Raw genomic sequence first — 17,655 nt, 5'->3', positions numbered from 1 at the left:
GAACGACCAAGTATAATGGTGGTTTCACTGAATAAAAACTCCTATGAGCATCAAATTTTGTTCAGGCATATGTTAAGTCTAATTTATATATTATGTCCTCCACATTTATATTTCCTTGCAAGCAATATTGGTGGATTACAAAACTTGCACAAAACCCCTCGCTACAAAACCCATATTAAACACATTCAAAACAGTACGCCTGCGGAGAGTTTGAAAATAAAGTATCGCAGTTATAGCTAAAATAAATGTAACTGCGATAGACATGTACGAAGTAAAAAACGGATATACCAGCAACACCTGAACAACGTCACCAAATCTGTCTAAATACCATCCACAAATGAAGCAGCAGCAACATCGAGGGTAAGTTTATAGCATAGTTGAAAGAACGTCCAACATTAAGGTAACATCAACGTTATCTAAAAATCCAAACATTTTCATAAAAATATTGCACGTTGTACGGATATCTAATAGAGATACTGCTGGGACATAGACGTTCTGGTCTTTTTGGGACGTCGCAGAGATGTTAGTGGTTTGCTGGGACGACAAGTCGAGAGTGATCGACATCTTCAGCAAATTCAGGGTTCATCCACTACAACAGCCCTTCACTTTATATATCACAGACCATAAGGCGGCCATAATCAAACCGGAACGCCAACTACAGCTCGGCGTCACCTACGTTGAACATGATGATTATAATGCCTAAATAAAAACAAACTCATACCTCGTACAACGTCTCTCTCTCTCTCTGTAATGCCTTTTCACTCTAACACCCCCTCACCCCCGTATAAAATTACGCTATCTTCTAATAGGGGAACCCTGAGTAGTATTCGAAACAGCCATCGGGTGAAAGCAATTTCCCATTTCGTAGTTCCGCTAAGTGAAATGTGTGGTAGTTACCATGGAAACCAGACGGTTAATATAACGTTAGCTACGTACCTCAACCTTACGGAAGCGACGAACTGAACACTAACGGGTATCTTGAAACGAGCCCTTGCCTGCTTCGCATACTACACAGGGCTCTCCTACGGGAAGATGGTGTAATTTCTTCTCTAACATTTCTCTTATTTCGGCTACAAATATAAAACATCTACCGTTCGAGACAGCACCACTATTAAAAAACAAATATTTTGTTGGAACTTTTGAATACCTTGAAGCCAAAACGACAGACATTTTGGACCCACTAACAGCTTTTTGGTTGTAAAATAATTTGTTCGACGCTCTCTGGAATAGACAAACGCGATTGTCTATCAAACTGAAATGAAGAAGGTCTGACAAGACCCAAATGGCGCCTCAGATATGTTTTACGCAATCCCGCCATCTTTGGGAAAGTGGCATTGAAAGGCCTCGTCATACCTATTTGATGTTTCTACACATTTAGTTTATTTGGTAATAGGAAACACTCCCTTCAACGGAAGACAGATGGCGAGAGGACGCTGGGTCCCGACTGGTCTTGTGACCCTTATTCACTGCTGCTCGCTTTGCTTCAAAGTCTTAACACGCGTATTAACAAGACCGAATTGCCTACTTTCTCAGTTAAAAATTTTTACTGCTGTAAAATATAATAAAGGGAATCAGATTTGTCTCTTGACTCCTAGTCCTACCACCGCCGGCATAGGAAAGTTTTCGCTAAGTCAATACTTCTATTCACCTTATCAGAGGATTCCACATTCTAGTTCCTACTTTTCTTCTAGGTGTTGGAATATTTAAACTTACACTCAGTTATTTACACAACGAGTGAAATTAAAATGATTTGTTTTGGGCTTAAAATTGTGCGATATGAAATATCAGGTAAGGTATATCAGCTGTACCTAACGCAGTAAAAGCCTAAATTCTTCAAACTGAATAATTCAAAAACGCAGTGGTTAGTGTATAACATTCATTAAAATCAAGGCAACGTTTTTGGCGTTTTTTCATACTTCGAACCTAATTTGTTGACAACATTTTCAAAATGTGCCTGAAAAGTGCAAGAGTGACACACTGTAAAGCTCAATGTTTGCAAAGAAATCATATTAATGTTAGCTTTGTTTTTGAAATTGCATCTGCACAAAAGCTATGTGTGACCAAAAATACATTATTACATTTTTAAAATGAAGGCGTGCGGATACTGAGTCCAGTGCAATACGTAAAGCAGTAATCTCACAAAAACCTGGCGAAATACCGGAGGCGTATTTCACTCATGCTGCATGTAACAATGATATTTGAGCCGTCTAGTTGTTCGAACCTTCCAAATATTTCTGGAGGGATAACTGAACACCCCGTAAATTGTGCACGAAGCCAAATCTGTTGCGAAAATGGTTGTTTTATGAGGTTAGTAGCCGTTTCGTCGTTGGCATTATCAGTATTTTTTAACCAGTGCATTATTTGAGGAACCTTTAGTAACTTTGGGAGCCCAAGCTAATGGTCGCAATATAACTATCCTTGGAAGATGCCTTTGCAGAAAAATACTGGCCCCGTAAATGGACCTAAACAATGGCAAGAAAACCATCAAAGTTGCGATGTAGCTTGTCTATACAGGGTTTCGTACAAACTCGATGTCATTCAGTCATAGCATTTCTACTAAAATGACTGTTAGGGGAACTGGATGAAGGACATATTTGAATATGCTTTTAAATTCACTTTGTAGTTTTACGTTCTCTTCATACCCATCTGCACCAGCCGTACAATAGAACATATACTTCGTACTTCCATGAACCTGCGAACAAAGTGGAAATCAACAAAGTAAAATGACTTTTTTGAGACCGCGTCCGGTCGGTTAGGAATGATATACATAGAGTAAAGTTCGTTAATATTCATGTGACGGTGACATTTGTGGACATCGTCCGCTAGACCGGAGCAATTGCCCCCGAACGTCACCGGCACGTGTGCTGCATCCTTAGACCAACTGGTTAAAAAGAACTGCACCATGGCCTAAACGCATGCACGAGCACTTTGGCCACCGACAATATGCAAGCAAGTTTATACTTTGTAATCCTGACCGCCTTTCACATTGCAGCATGTTCAGTTCAATATCCAGAGCTGACGGATTGCTCAGGTGAGACGTCTTTTTATCTCCTCAAGATGTGTTTTTGAATGTTTACATCAGGAAAGTAGCAGTAGCAGCCTATTTAGGGTTTTTAATATAGAGTAAACAGCATAATAACCCGAAAGTTCTTGCGAAATAAAAGTATCCCCCATAAAGAGAATTGTCTACACCTCTTGCAACTCACATGAACAAGTACACGAGCTGTTAATCTATGACAGCTCTATTCAGATTTCGGATAAATCAGCAGTGCATAGACATATAGGAGCGCGATAACTATATGTATATATATATTTATACATATAGAGAGAGAGAGCCAATAGACGAACGGATAACAAAAAAATTTATTGACATTTCTGCTTAGGACGATCCTTCGTCCGAAAAAACCCAAGCGCACGAGCATAAGCTTATAGGGCGTCCAGGGCCAATTTCAGCAAAGAGGGTTACACGTGCTGCGTGGTACGTAAGAACAGCTGATAATTTTTTAAGAATGATGTGGTATGCAATATAAAGACATAACTGGTTTTCACAGTGGCATGTCTTTCAAGAAAACAAAACAAAAAATGAGAGGGTACAGTACAACAAAAAGAGCGTTGAAAAACAGTGCAGAGTGGAAAGAGAGCCACCGCGTCATTCGACCAATGCGTCACTAATACACAATATAAGATGGGGCCCAAGAAACTGAAGTGGAATATAAACATTAAAACTCTACCAGTGAAACTGCGGGCCCGCGCGCATTCTCATAGACGAATGCCCATACAGAAGATGTATAATCAAGATGTGAAAGTTCCCACAGATGACTATGAGTGCGCCGAAAAGGCCTGTGCGCCGATGTTTTTGTTTATGCCTGATTTCAAGTATTTTAATTTGTGAGTAAGTTAGCATTCTCTGAATTCTCTATCATTGTGTGAACAGAAACCGGCTTCATGGATTGTCAGTTCAATTCTATGAAATCACGGGCCAGCTACGTTTATCTGTTTGGATAACTGCAGATTGAGAAGGGTCTTAGTGTGTGACTTATGATTGTTGAAGCGTAGTCTGAAACAGTTGACGGTCTGGCCTATGTAGTGAAGTTGGCATTGCACGCATTCTAGCAGATAAATAGCATTTTCCGCGTCAAAAGTGAAATGCCATTTTTGACCTAAGCTGAAAATTGGAAGCTGTACTAGTGGCTTTGGTGGTCGTCGTCGTATGGGCGCAACTTTTGCATCGCGGGTTCTGGCAGGCCAGACAGCCGATGTAACATGGGGAGTGGTATTAGGTTAAGAGAGTGAATCAACACGGTCGCGAATCAACACTGCACCTAACCAATTTTAATCAATCTTGCATTGTACACCTGACTCGTGCCACTCTTTTCCCTACTGAAGTCAATCTTCTCTTTCGTGGTCTCAGTTTCTGGACAGCAACAGGTGGTGTCAACGATTATGCACTCTTTAGGACTGAGACAACTTTTTTCGCAATAAACGACTGCGGGAATATTTTCATGATCATCCCAGCTTTAATGACACCTATGGTCCCGTGCCCTCCAAAAAACACTAGACTCCCCCGACTCAGCATGACAAATACCTAGATATTTATATCTCGGCAGTCAGGCGCGATATTCTGGATATATTTAAAAAGCAGGTCCCATACTGGAAGAACCTTTCGGCAGAGGAAAACAATGCGCTCAAAAGTCTTGCGACGCGAAGTGAAATCGTTATTAGGCGGGACGATAAGGGAGGTGAAATAGTGGTTATGAATGCAAGTGAATATGTAATGAAGCCCTCCGACGAATGACCGACAGATATTTTATTAAGCGTGTCGATGATAATACCACAGAACACTTTAAGACTCGAATTATGAAAACCCTTCAAACCTTGGCAGAAGGAAAAAAATAGCAGCTCATGCAGTAAAATAACTTGTCCCTCTTGGTCCTGTCGAAGGTAGGTTTTATTTATTGCCCAAAATACATAAGCAGAATAATCCAGGTCGTCCCATCGTATCCGGCATCGGCACGGTAACTGAAGAACTCTCTTTCTCTATGGAGTCGATCCTAAACAAAATACTAAGTTTACTTCGTTTGTAAAAGACACAAACCATTTCGTGAAATATATTATTGAACTTTGTGTCTTGCACAACTCACTACTCATCGCTTCTCTGTACAACAATATCCCTCACGACGATGGCGTCCGACCTGTCGTCGAAACAAACGACGCCTTTCACGAATCTAGTTCCATCGACAGTGAAACACTGGCAACATTGCTCAAAATAATTCCAGAGCTTAATCACTTAAATATGATGATATACACTACATTCAGATCAAAGCAACGTCAATGGACAAGAGGGGCGGACCAATCTACGTTAACATTGTCATGTGCTCTCTCGAAACAGCATTTTTGGACAAACATTCTCTTAAACATTTTTATTACAAAGGCTTTATCGACGATATTTTCTCTGATTTTGCAACACGGCGAACAAGAGCGTCTTTCATTCATCAGAGATTTCAACAACAGCCACCAACAAATTTCTTTCTCCCACCAGTATTCGGCTGAAACAATAAACTTTCTTGACGTCTCATTGTCATTGGATGACGGAAAATCAACCACAAACCTTTACAGAAAAGCCACTGATCGCCAGGAGTATTTACACTTTGAAAGCAGCCACGTAATACATAACAAGACCAGCATACCTTACAGTCAGACGGTTCGCTTTAAAAGAGAAGCCGACACTAAGCAAAACTCTGCAGTACTCTGTGACTCCCTTACAAAGCAGAAATACCCGGCACATATTATTGATGACGCAGTAAAACACGCTAGCAAACTTGATCGGAACAAACTATTACTCCCAACCAACCAGGTCATCCCTTGCCCAACCAACTACTAATCTGGTTCTAAGTTACTCGGCATCAGCCCCAAAAGTTACTTTGATTCTTAAATAACACCATATTATTCTTATGCAAAGAGAGAAACTTCCACGCGTTTTTTTACAACCGCCCCGCGTAGTCTATCGGCGTCACTTAAACATACGAGATTCACTCCCTTTAGTAAAACCTTCCGCCAATCTTACATCGCATGTCTACCCTGTCAAAAACCACGATGCCAAATGGGCCGCCGTATGACGACGACCACCACCACACTAGTACAGCTTCCAATTTTAGGCTTAATATGCAAGAAAATTTAATTTGTGACTCAGCAAATGCTATTTATTTGCTAGAATGCACGCAATTCCGACTTCAGTATATCGGCCAGACCGCCAACTCTTTCAGACTACGCTTGAACAATCAGAAGTCACACATTAAGACCCTTCCCAATCTGCCGTCATCCCAACATTTTATCGTAGCTGGCCATTCATTAGATAAAATTCAAGTGACAATCCGTGAACCAGGTTTCCGATCACACAATAATAGATAATTGACAGAATCTTATCTTATTCACAAATTTAGATTCATGACATCAGGCTTAAAAGAAAACATCGGCGCCCTAACCTTTTTGGCGCACTCAGACTCGTCTGTGTGAACTTTCATATCTTGAATATACATCTTTCTTTATGGGCATTCTTGTATGAGATTGCGCGGGTGCCCACAGTTTTATTTGTGCAGTTTAATTTTTAAACTCCACCATCAGTTTCCTGGGCCCCATCTTACATTGTTTAATAGTGACGCATTGGTCTAACACTGCGGTGGCTCTCTTTTCATACTGCACTGTAATAGAATGCTGGTTTTGTTGTACTGCAACCTTTCTTCCTTTTTTGTTTTATTTTTGTTTTTGCTGCGTGCGCTACAGCCATGAATCACATGTCACTGTGAAAAGCAGTTATGTTTTGATATTGCATCGCCATTCTTAAAGATGTCAATGTGAACATCTTCGACAGAACTCTGTCTGGTTGGGTTAAACTTAAGAGGCAAATACACTAACCAAGGGCGTGTATTCAAAGCTGTCCCGACGTTTCCGAGCCAACTCGGCTCCTTCATCAGGGGTGACTATGTACGGCAAGAAGCAGCGGTTATATAGGCGTATTCTTCTTCTTTTTTCTTACTGGATTCTTGCCCTTGCGCGTCGGAGGCCGTGGGCGTAGATGGTGGGAAGGGCTCCGAGGGATCTGTTCAGGCCTTGCCGGTTCCCTTGTATGTGCCAGGACTCAAGCAGTAATCTTTGTGAGTAATTGGTTTCAGTGCCAATCACATGCGCGCGGTCAAAGTTAATCCTGTGGTCAGCTTTTTCGCAGTGCTGGGCCAATGCACTGCGCTGAGTGTCGGACTTGCGAACGTCGTTTTTGTGTTGGCGGAGGCATTCTGGGAAATTCATGGTCTCCCCAACATAACTAGCGGGGCATTGTGCGCAAGCAATTTTGTAGACGACCCCTTATGATTTTTTTTGGCGGCCGCTCTTTAGGTCGAGGTATGAGCGGCCTGTATTCTCAAAGATTTTTCAGCTGTTTTGTTGTACCACGCAGCACGTGTAACCCTCATGGCTTTGATTGGCCCTTGACACCTTTGAACGTGTGCTCGTGCGCTCGGGTTTTATTCGGACGAACGAACGTCCCAAGCCGAAACGTAAATGAAGTTTGTTTGTCACCCGTCTATTCGCTCTACGGTATTTTGTTTGTTTGTTTGTCTTTATTCGCATCTTCCACAACGTAAACAGTTTACCGGGCCCATTGCGTGAAATTAAGACGTACGTACGTAGACATGTATAAATTTATATATATATATATATATATATATATATATATATATATATATATATATATATATATATATATATATATATAAAATAACAAGGGTACTTTTAAGGAATACAGAAACCCAAGCAAGAAGTTTTGACCAAAATAGTAATGCAAAATGCAAAACAACTCATGGTTTAATATATTTTCCTTTCCAAATATACAGGGGTATTGCTGCTGATATTGGCTTTTTTCTGTTAGAGAGACATTGGAGAGTACAAGTGTCCAAAGTAGGGTACGAATAATCGCCTTCTGACTACAAGTCGCACGCTTTGCAAATTACGCATTTGGGCGACAATGACGCTCACCACAGGCCTCGTAAACGTGCGGACATTAATGTATTCTTTAGATTAATCACAAAGAGTAACCAAGCCCCGGCCTTTTTGCAATCATATAAAGATACCCTGCAACACTTTTTTCAACTTTTTTTGAAATCTTGAATGCTTGTATAACGTAGTCACCCAAGAAACCCAGTACTTAGATTATGGTGTCGCAAAGTACCTCGGCGAAATTACTGCTCTATTTCCATCAGATGACGTGGAAACTTGCTCAAAAGATTTTTCTTCTTTTCCGGTCTTGACTTTCCTCGACGGCCTGAAACACGTCACTGATGCCATGTAGCGGCTGCTGGGCGATTCTCCTTGAGTTCTAGCAATGAACGCTTTTCTATAGCAACTATAAAAATAAAGTCACAGAAACAAAGCAGAAACCTAATGTGTTTCGTTTGCGACGAGGAAATCACGCAGTTCCGGTCCGTGCTTCCGAGAAATGTAGCTTTCACTCTGCTTCCAGAAGCGAACAAAAGAGCGGAAGCAGTTATCGAAAGTAGGTTCTTTTTAAATAAAAAAAGTTTGGCCCGGTACTGACGTATTGTCTCACCATTTTAGCGTTTAAAACTTTAGGTCGATCAGGCATCTTGCATTTTTATTTTTAGTATCACATCATTTTCTAGCAAAACGTTTCATATATGCAAAATTTGGCAATAAGAAATTCATACTCAGTATTACACACCTAGGCATACTTTTGCAGATATATTTTCTAATCCGAAATATTCAAATGTTTTGGGAAACCAGAAACGCTTAAAACTTTTCATGTTGCTGTCTCAAGGTGCAAGATGCGACACATGTTTTTGGGTGTTTTCTGTATGTTAGGTATATTTGGTATTCATACAGATTATTAGTTGGGGCTTCTCGGGGTCTTACAGAGATAATGCAGGTGTAAGGAAGGAGCTACATAATACAGTTCTTCGTAATTACTTGTGTCAGACTGATACCCCTTTGTTTATTCCAACGCATTGTATGCCAGGGTAAAAACGTATTCTGACAATTCCGCAAAGAGCTCACTGCTTCTGTTTTTGCGGCAGACGGCGACGGTTCGAACATCGTCAACATCCTGAACGTAACAGTGACGGATGCTGCGCCAGGAAAAACTGTGGTGATTGACGCTGTGGTTGAATTAACAGAAACTGTTGGGGAAAACCCGCAGCTCCTGATTTCCCTGAAAAAACCCAACGGCACACCACTTTTATGCGTCCCGACTGTTCTGCCATGGTAAGCTAATTGTATGACGGAACTTGCACAGCTGAGTTTATTTGTTTTTTTTTATTTGTAAGAGGCAACCATTACAATATTACGCCAGAAACAGTGCTTGCCAGTATACAATGATGCCTTTGCGGTTCTTATAAAGCACGCTGTCACTGTCACTGCTGCTCCCCTTGCACACATATGTACCCTGGCGCTCTTAACCTGCGTATTTCCTAGGAGCATGCAAGTGTCGCTAAAGCGGTTACCAAAACGAATTCAACAAAAAATGTCTATTTTTGTTAACCATTTCTTAATATCGAGCTTACTATAAAGAGCCCATGCAGATAAAACACAACTTTGTTTTTGTAAATAGATTTAGTGTTTTACCGTGCCCTGAGTGCTTGTCCCGCCACAAACCGTTTTATGCGCCGACAAATTAAACATTTTAAGACAAAACTTCATTTCTTTCGCTAAATTAGGTTTTCGTGGCGTAGAGAATTACGTATCCAGAGCAGAGCCGTAAAACTGAAGATGGCCTGCTGACCGGGTGTGCTACCATCCTACAGAAGGCCATTTGGTTCCTTTCTATTCGCCCCCTTTTATGATTGCGCTCAAATACCTCCGAAGTAGCAGTTTCTGCCCTTAAGTTCTGGCCAGGCTTCAGTACCCGCCGTATTTTTATTGGGGTTTACACTAATCGTTTCCTATAACGTAAACAATGAATCGAAAAACAGGGTCATGGAAGTGACAGGGCCCCATATATTAGTTGTAAGTGTTGTGTCAGTCCGGTCTAATACGTCGGACCGTTGTGTTTTAGGCAATGTCAGCCGGCAAAGTGCGGCCCTAACTGCTTGGGTGTTTACGTGTTCGTTCGAATGCTTAATTTCTTACCCAACAATTCTTAATGCTCTGACAAGAATTGACCCTGACTTTAAGTGCAAACAGCTCGTTCGGCAAGCTGATTACCTGGCCTATTTGAGTTTACTTTCGATTGATTGGTTGATGGATTGAATGTAGGGTTTAACGCGCCGGCGCAACGCAGGCGATGAGGCGCGCCATATTGAAAGGCTCCGAATTATATTGACCACCTGAGGATATTTAACGTGCGCAGAAATCTCGCACACATGGTCGTTCTTGCTTTTCGCCTGCATCAGTAAAGCGGCCACCGTGATCGGCAATTGAACCCGCGACCTCGTGCTCAGGTTTACTTTCGCTGGTGTCAGTCAGTTGCCCAGCTTGACATATGGCATCATAGGTTCTGATGCGGGAAATGAGTTTGCGGGTCGCACGGCTATTGGCTATTTTCCTAAGTGTATTTCTTATATCTGTGAAGTTTACGTTAAAAGTGGTGTCGGTATGATTCTAACGAGACAATCTTTCGAATGATGCAAACTTGTGTTTTTTCGGCATTATCCCTCTTAAAGAGGGAAGCGTTCCATACCTCCCTGAGAGCTTCGCTCGGTTGAGTAAAACGCACTGTAGGATACACCATTGCGAATTCCGAAGCGGTTGAAGCAGTTTGGGTTTTGGGCATTGATTTCGCAAAAAATTTTATGGAGGAAGAGTCCAGTTTTAACAATAATTTTCTAAAAATGGGGCTGCAATTTTTCAAAGAATTTACATCTACATAAACCACTTCATCTAACTATTTATAAATTTATTCTCCGAATCGTTTATACGTCAACACATCCATCCGTCCATCCATACATCTATCCATTCATCCAAACGTGCATCCATTCATTTACATAACCAAATAACAAATAACTACGTCACTAACCCCCGTATTCCCAAACCCACCTTAAGAACTTTTCCCTTCGGCCTTACCGCATTTCAAAAACGAAAACGAAAGGGCGCCTTTTCGGGAACTTCTCAGTTCGAAAATTAATCGCTACCGAAGGTATCTCCCGACCTATTTTAAGTGCCCCTTTACGCGAGCAACATTGAAGACTACTAATATCGCTTAGCGGAGGTGTTCCATTTCGCGCGTCGTTCGCGAGAATTGAAAAGCTGTAAACAATAAAGCGCTTTCTGCGAGCAAAAACGATCCGCGCACAGGGCTGCCGCCCTGACGCGGCCGTGCTCGCACCGAACCCCCTGCCCGGCCGGTGCGCCATGCGGCCAGCGCCCGAACAATGGCGCTGCCTCCACGCGTAGAAAGACGCCGGAAGGTGCTGCTACAGTTCGTCGCCGCTTGCCCGAATGAAACCAAACGGGCAAACCAAGTTACGCATGCGAGAAAGGGGATGATGCTGTCGTGAAAATTCACGCAATAGATATATTCATGCGTGGTAGTAGAGCAAGCGGCGATCAGTATTCTGCCGCAAAGTTAAGCCTAATGTTTTTCACGTGAACAGGCTTCGGACGGAGCTGGCTGATCCGAGCGCTTCAAAGATTGCGCCACGGCAGCGTTTTTTCCTATTAGCGAAAGGTCAAGCCCCGCCCACACGCCGCGTGCGAAATGGCTCTTGGCGTGGAAGCCTCGTTCGCAGGAGCCTAGCGTGCCTCGAAAAGGGCGCCTTGGATATGTGCGCCGTCAGGAAGGTTTGCGAACCGCGACGCGGCCTTTTCCCAGTCTGGTCCTTTTCCGACCTTTACGAAGGGCATAAGTTAAGTATGCTTTATGAATACAAGGGTAAGTAGATAACTAAAATAAAAACTAACAAACTATGCATTCTAACCTAACCAGAAGGATTTCACCGGATATTACTGGCCTTCATCAACGGTGGCACCCAGTCAGCAAGGCCGGCATAGTGTCGAATAAACATCAGATATGCCGGGAGGACCGTGTGGGAGCATCCCCGGATGCCACCTGATTTTTCCCGTCATCCTATAGCTGTCAGTGTTTCTAACAACATGAACCAAAAAAGAATCGGGAGCTGCAACACATGCGACTATAGAAATTATGGGACTAGTATAGTTACCGACTTTGCTTTGTAATTGGCTCCGCTGGTAATGTTTTTTAAGATCGGTCGAAAGCATTGCAAAGGATGAAAGGGGCACAAAGCAGACGAATACGACGTAGAAACACATACGACGTGCAGGCGAAAAAACAAGGCAAAGCGGTATGGAGAAGCAGAGTTTTTCGGTTTTCTCCTTGCTTTTCTTGGTTGAAGTTTAGGTAAACACGTTCTTCGGCATTTGTGGCTTTAAATCTTCTGTGTTGGGGAGACGAAGTGTATTCCAAATGCCATGTGTATCCTTTTGTTTTTGGTCACTGACCAGTAAATTTTTTCAACCGTGTTTCGAGACCAAACGGTATGCCGTTATATTCTCAAATGCATGATCGTCTGCAATCACCCGTACTTTTTTGTGCCAATGCCGTTAAATAAATATTTCTACGTTCGTATGGTTCAGGAAGGCCCGTTTCTTGGTTTTGTTCTTTTTAAATAATAAATTTTTAGAGCAGTTCTTTATTGACGTAGACTTTTAAAAATATTGCTGAAACACTCTGAACATGTAGCTGACCAACAGTTTTAGACAAAATACGTCAGTGACCACGGGGGAAATGCAATAGGTTATGTATACAACATTTGTTTACTCTTCCAGTAATATGTTCCTTTCGAAGAAAAAAGGGGATTCAAAGTTGCCCTTTTGCGCTATCACGAAAGTAAAACCAATAACGACAGTTAACTGGGTGAATGCACACGCTCTTGTTAACGTATATCTCAAGCAAGCATGAAACAAAAAACAAAAAATGCGCTTTTTTTTACAGCTACTGCGTGTTATTATTTTGGTGTAGTTCGTTTTGCGGGTTGCTTTTCGGTGCACTTTGCCTTATTTGCATCATGTAAAATGTAACCATCCAATGCAATAACGAAGCCTATTCACAAAGTATACTCTCCTCGTAACAGGGTGTCACGGTTTCTGCGCGCGCAGAAGCCCTGTTTCAAACGGCCCGCAACGTTAGCCCCGTTTCTCAAAGGCCCCGAGAGAGAGAGAGTGAGATATATATATATATATATATATATATATATATATATATAGAGAGAGAGAGAGAGAGAGAGAGAGGACAAACTTTTATTTTCCCCAGGACCTAATTCTAGGTCCTAATTTGAAAGCGCAATTCACCGGATCCACGCAGTACCCCACAATTCACCTGCGGATCTTGTGCACGGGCTTCTAGAGCTTCGTGGGCAGCCTGGATGTATACTCTCGCCGTGGGAGACAGCCACACCTCCCACGAGGTGATAGAGGCGAGAGATGGGTGAAGAGATGGCGGGGTGCCGTCACATTAAGAATGAGTGATGGATGGGTAGGAAGAACAGGTGGAACAAGAAGGATGGCCAGGGCACCGATAGGTGCGGTGAAGAATGTGATGGGAGGGGACTGAAGAGGTTTGAGCCGGCCGAATGAGGCACGCAGCCTCCCGAGTTACACAGGAACTGCGGGGTAGGTACAGGGTGCATGATAAGTGCTGGGCGTGTAATGGGTAACGGCGGGAAGTGTAGTGTTGAGTACGAACCGTCGGCGGGTGGTACGCGGTTGGCCAGGACATTGGTGGACCCGGGAAAGGTACTCGAGTGAGCGCGTTTGAGCGATAGTCCCACGCCACAATCCCCGCGTGCCTTTTACCCCGCTGACATTGGTCCCGCACCATTCTCCCGCTACGAACGAGGAAACGTCAGTGTTTGGAGAATAATTGCTTTGAAAACGGTAAGATAATGATCGATGACGATCTCAAAAAAGAAAAAGAGAGAGCAAACGGAGAGTAAAAGGAGAAAAAAAGAAAAAAAGCAAACCTTTTAAATCACCATAATTGTGTCATTATCAAAATTTCACACCTCGACCCCTTTTTCCTGTTGAGCTAGCACTGGAAAAGCATGCCTTCCATCCGTAGCAGTGCTATTTTGTATGCGTGGTTTAAGTAGGGTAAATTTGAAACCCCCTGCTGCGGTAGTGGTAAGAACGCGGTGAACTTCGTCAAGCCCACGTCCATGGGGAATCCTTGTGACCTTCCAAGGTCTCTGGGGTGCCATCTTGGCCGGGCAAACAGCCTCGTCGAGTGAGCGCGATATTCAACACCACATGAACTACGTTGCCATGTTGGTTATTGAGACCCAAAAATGTCACGATGCGTCATTCATATATGGCTACTAGGATATCATTCCAACATGTAGTACAAAATTATTAATGACATTGATAATTGCAAGCAACGAACCCATATAGCACGAAAAAATTCACCGTTACAAGATCCCACAATTTCGATCAAATTTCTCGTTTCTATAGTTTTATTCTCCCGTTTTTATGTGTCGTTCATACGGAGCACTAAAAAATTACAAAAAAAGAAAAGGAAACATAGAAACCCTTAGGATTAATTATCAGCGTGGAGATATCGGCTCGGGGCAAACGTGTCGGGGGCAGATGAGTACTGGGCTTCGACAACGGAGTGACATGAGTGAGGTTTGAGCCGCGAGACGAAGCAAAAGAGACAGAGAAAATGTGTCCAGGGCTTTCGAGGACGGCGCAAAAGGACCTGGGTTTTCGCCGATGGGCAAATGAGACAAGTGTTTTGAAGTCGTGGGCCTTCGTGCGCCGCCCCCGTAACTTCTACGGATGCAAGGGCAGCTTCCAGCGATTAGCGTTTCGGCAGCGCCAGTTTTCTCGTCAGTATATGTAATAAACTCGTGTCCTGAGCAGCGCAGTAACGCAAATATACCGCCACTCCTTTGCAGACGTTTCTTGTGCGCGAACGTGTAAAAGTTTTAGAAGTTCTCGAAACAATGTGTCGGAGATTGCCCTAGCACAGTACGCTACCCAAGTGTTTTTGTTAACGGGTGCGAAGAAAAACACAAAATGACGGTTGCTGAAAAAATAGTTTGGAACTTCTCGCGAAACATTTCACACTTGAGTTGTGAAGTTACCGAAACATTCTCTATTCTATAGCAAAATGAATATTTGCAGAAAAAAAATATCGGCTTTAGGTAAAAATCATCAGAACCCCCCGTGGTGGATCAGTGGCTAAGGCGTTGCGCTGCTGAGCACGAGGTCGCGGGTTCGATTCCCGGCCGCGGCGGTTGCTTTTCTGATGGAGGCGAAAAGCAAAAACGCCCGTGTGTACGAGATTTCGGCGCACGATAAAGATCGCCAGGTGGTCAAAATTATTCCGGAGCCCTCCACTACGGCGCACCTCATCGCCTGCGTTGCGTCGGCGCGTTAAACCCCCAATCAATCAATTAAAAACCATCAGATAAATTTCAGCAGACTCATAAGTCTTGTGTGGTATTTTCAGCGTATTGAATTTGTGTGGAGGAACTACAGAAATTGAAAAGGAATTAAACAAGGAGTGGAACAACGAATGTCCGGTTAAGTCTGGAATCTACAATAGCCGCCTTTCTTTTGACTTACCGGCCGGCTCCTTCACCGAGCTTTACTTGGGGGTAAGTAGCATGTTGTATTTTAATTACGGTTTTTATAAATTCAAGAAAATTGTACCGCTGATATTGGTGCACATCTATTGAATAAATGTAGGTCTGGAGCATTTTAAAACAATGACATCCGTGTGCACCTTTCCTTTCTCAAAATTTTCCGGTTTACAAATTTCTGCAAATTTCCAATCAAAAGAGATTGAAAAACCTACCAAATACTCCTGATGGGGATTGTCACCTCTGGTGCACGGCAAGAGTATAAGCAATGTCCTAACATTCTAAACAACTTAACAAAACACAATAGGAGACAATAAATTTCCCCTGCAATCCCTCGCTGATGCGTAGTGTTTTTATTTCTCAGTGGTCCAAGAAACAAGCCCATGAAATGCAGTGCAGAGTAAACGTTGGTCGACTGTCATTTAGAGAATAACAGGTTATAAATTAGGCATTCCGGGAATGACTGCTGAGATATAAAAAGCAGAAAAATCGACAGATATTTCGGTAACAATATGTAGAAGGTTTATTATTGAATAGCGAAGTTGGCAAATTGTTCTTCAATTTCAAAACAAAACATTTTGACTTTGAATGTAATGCGAGAACTTCTTGTTGGCATGATTTATTCATAGCACCCAGTTCCTCCCCCATATTATGCACCTATATTCCAAGTAAGGCAAAATCATTTCACTGAGCCATAACTTTCCAGTTGTAGTAAATGATGCTGGCGTTTTTTTATCGTTTATCTTAAAAGGTTGACATTACACTCAGGTTAGTAGATCTCAGAATAAAATACCAAAATGCTCAAGCGAATTCAACCAGATTTAAAGTTTTCACGACATTGACAAGGTCGGGAACTTTTGCCAAACTTTTACACTTGTTTTATACAACATCTGCAGACGAATTGTGCACTGTGGAAACGTGGGTGAACCAGGCATGTAAAATATTTGGAGTGAAGGCCGCACACTGAGAAAAAATTGCAGAATCGGTAATGAATGGTCTCGCATACAAACCACAACCACTCACATCAGTTCCACAAGGTTGAGACTTTGCTAACAGAAAGTGTAACATCTTGCTATAAAAGCTTCTGTAAATACTTTGCAGTGCGATGAGATAAAACAAATGAGGTGCACGCAAGCAAAAGACCATTACGACAACTCGCAGAACCTACTACAAAGTTTACCGAGTACTGAGTAGGGTTTCCGCGCCAATAACATTTACCCTATATATTGAACCTGTGAGTAATAAGGTAGTACAATACCTAAATTTCAATTTGGCAAACTCTCTTTATGGTTTGTTTCAGTTCAGAATAATGTTTTCGCTCTTCGCGCCACATCTTTCGCCTTCAGATTTTATATGTTTAAGGAAGGAGACATCGCTGACTGCTACTATCACTACTTGTAGTAGGAGAGTAGTGCGAGACCTGGCATAGTGTTTTAAAGTACTTATTCAAATATACAAGATCTCTTGACCTGAATAATCCTTAAATGATGAACTTTATTTCAGGATGGCAATGTCGTCGTTACCTTCAGGGTTGTTGACGGCGGTACGATTTTCACCTGCAAGACAATGAACCTGAAATTTGACGTTTAATATGTCAGTGCTGCATATTCAGAGCTTGGCTACCGCAATCAGGGCGACAGAGTTTTTTCTGTTTCCCTTGTTGCAAACACGTTCCTGCTATGATATGTAAGGGAGGGCGAGTGTCAAGTTTGAAAATGACAAAAATGTAAACAGACAATAAAATCTTTTGTAAACAACACACCAGAAGAACATTTGTTGGAGACTGTTATTATTTTTTTTTGTTTTTTTTTAGAAGATACTTTGGGACAAAATATTTTTGTTTCCTGTCGCAAAGCACTATTTCATTGTAGAATTCATTCCCAGGGCGTTTGAGGAAGCATCACTGTAACATCCGCATTACTTGTGCCGTAACAAAAGCACGATTCAGTAGTGGCTGTTTTGGAGGGTGGTGTTCTGCTATGTATAATGAATGGCCACCTTTAATTTTCACTATAAAGACATAAAAATTAAACTAAAAGACAGAAACTGC

At 42.3% G+C, this 17,655-nt stretch overlaps 1 protein-coding gene across 1 annotated transcript; it reads left to right on the top strand.

The window, feature by feature from the left end:
• The first annotated feature begins 2,926 nt into the window (after positions 1-2,926).
• Positions 2,927-17,388, top strand: LOC144142035 (uncharacterized). Its single transcript, XM_077673460.1, has 4 exons — positions 2,927-3,031; positions 9,084-9,270; positions 15,473-15,620; positions 17,109-17,388. Exons 1-4 carry the CDS (start codon positions 2,944-2,946, stop codon positions 17,193-17,195), a joined length of 510 nt encoding a protein of 169 aa, XP_077529586.1. The 5' UTR covers positions 2,927-2,943; the 3' UTR covers positions 17,196-17,388.
• The last annotated feature ends 267 nt before the right edge of the window (positions 17,389-17,655 follow it).

This window comes from Haemaphysalis longicornis, unplaced genomic scaffold, assembly GCF_048455015.1.
Source record: "Haemaphysalis longicornis isolate Haplotype H1 unplaced genomic scaffold, Haemaphysalis longicornis Haplotype H1 scaffold_6, whole genome shotgun sequence".
Taxonomy (NCBI): Eukaryota; Metazoa; Arthropoda; class Arachnida; order Ixodida; family Ixodidae; genus Haemaphysalis; species Haemaphysalis longicornis.
This window is presented reverse-complemented; position numbering and strand designations above follow the sequence as displayed.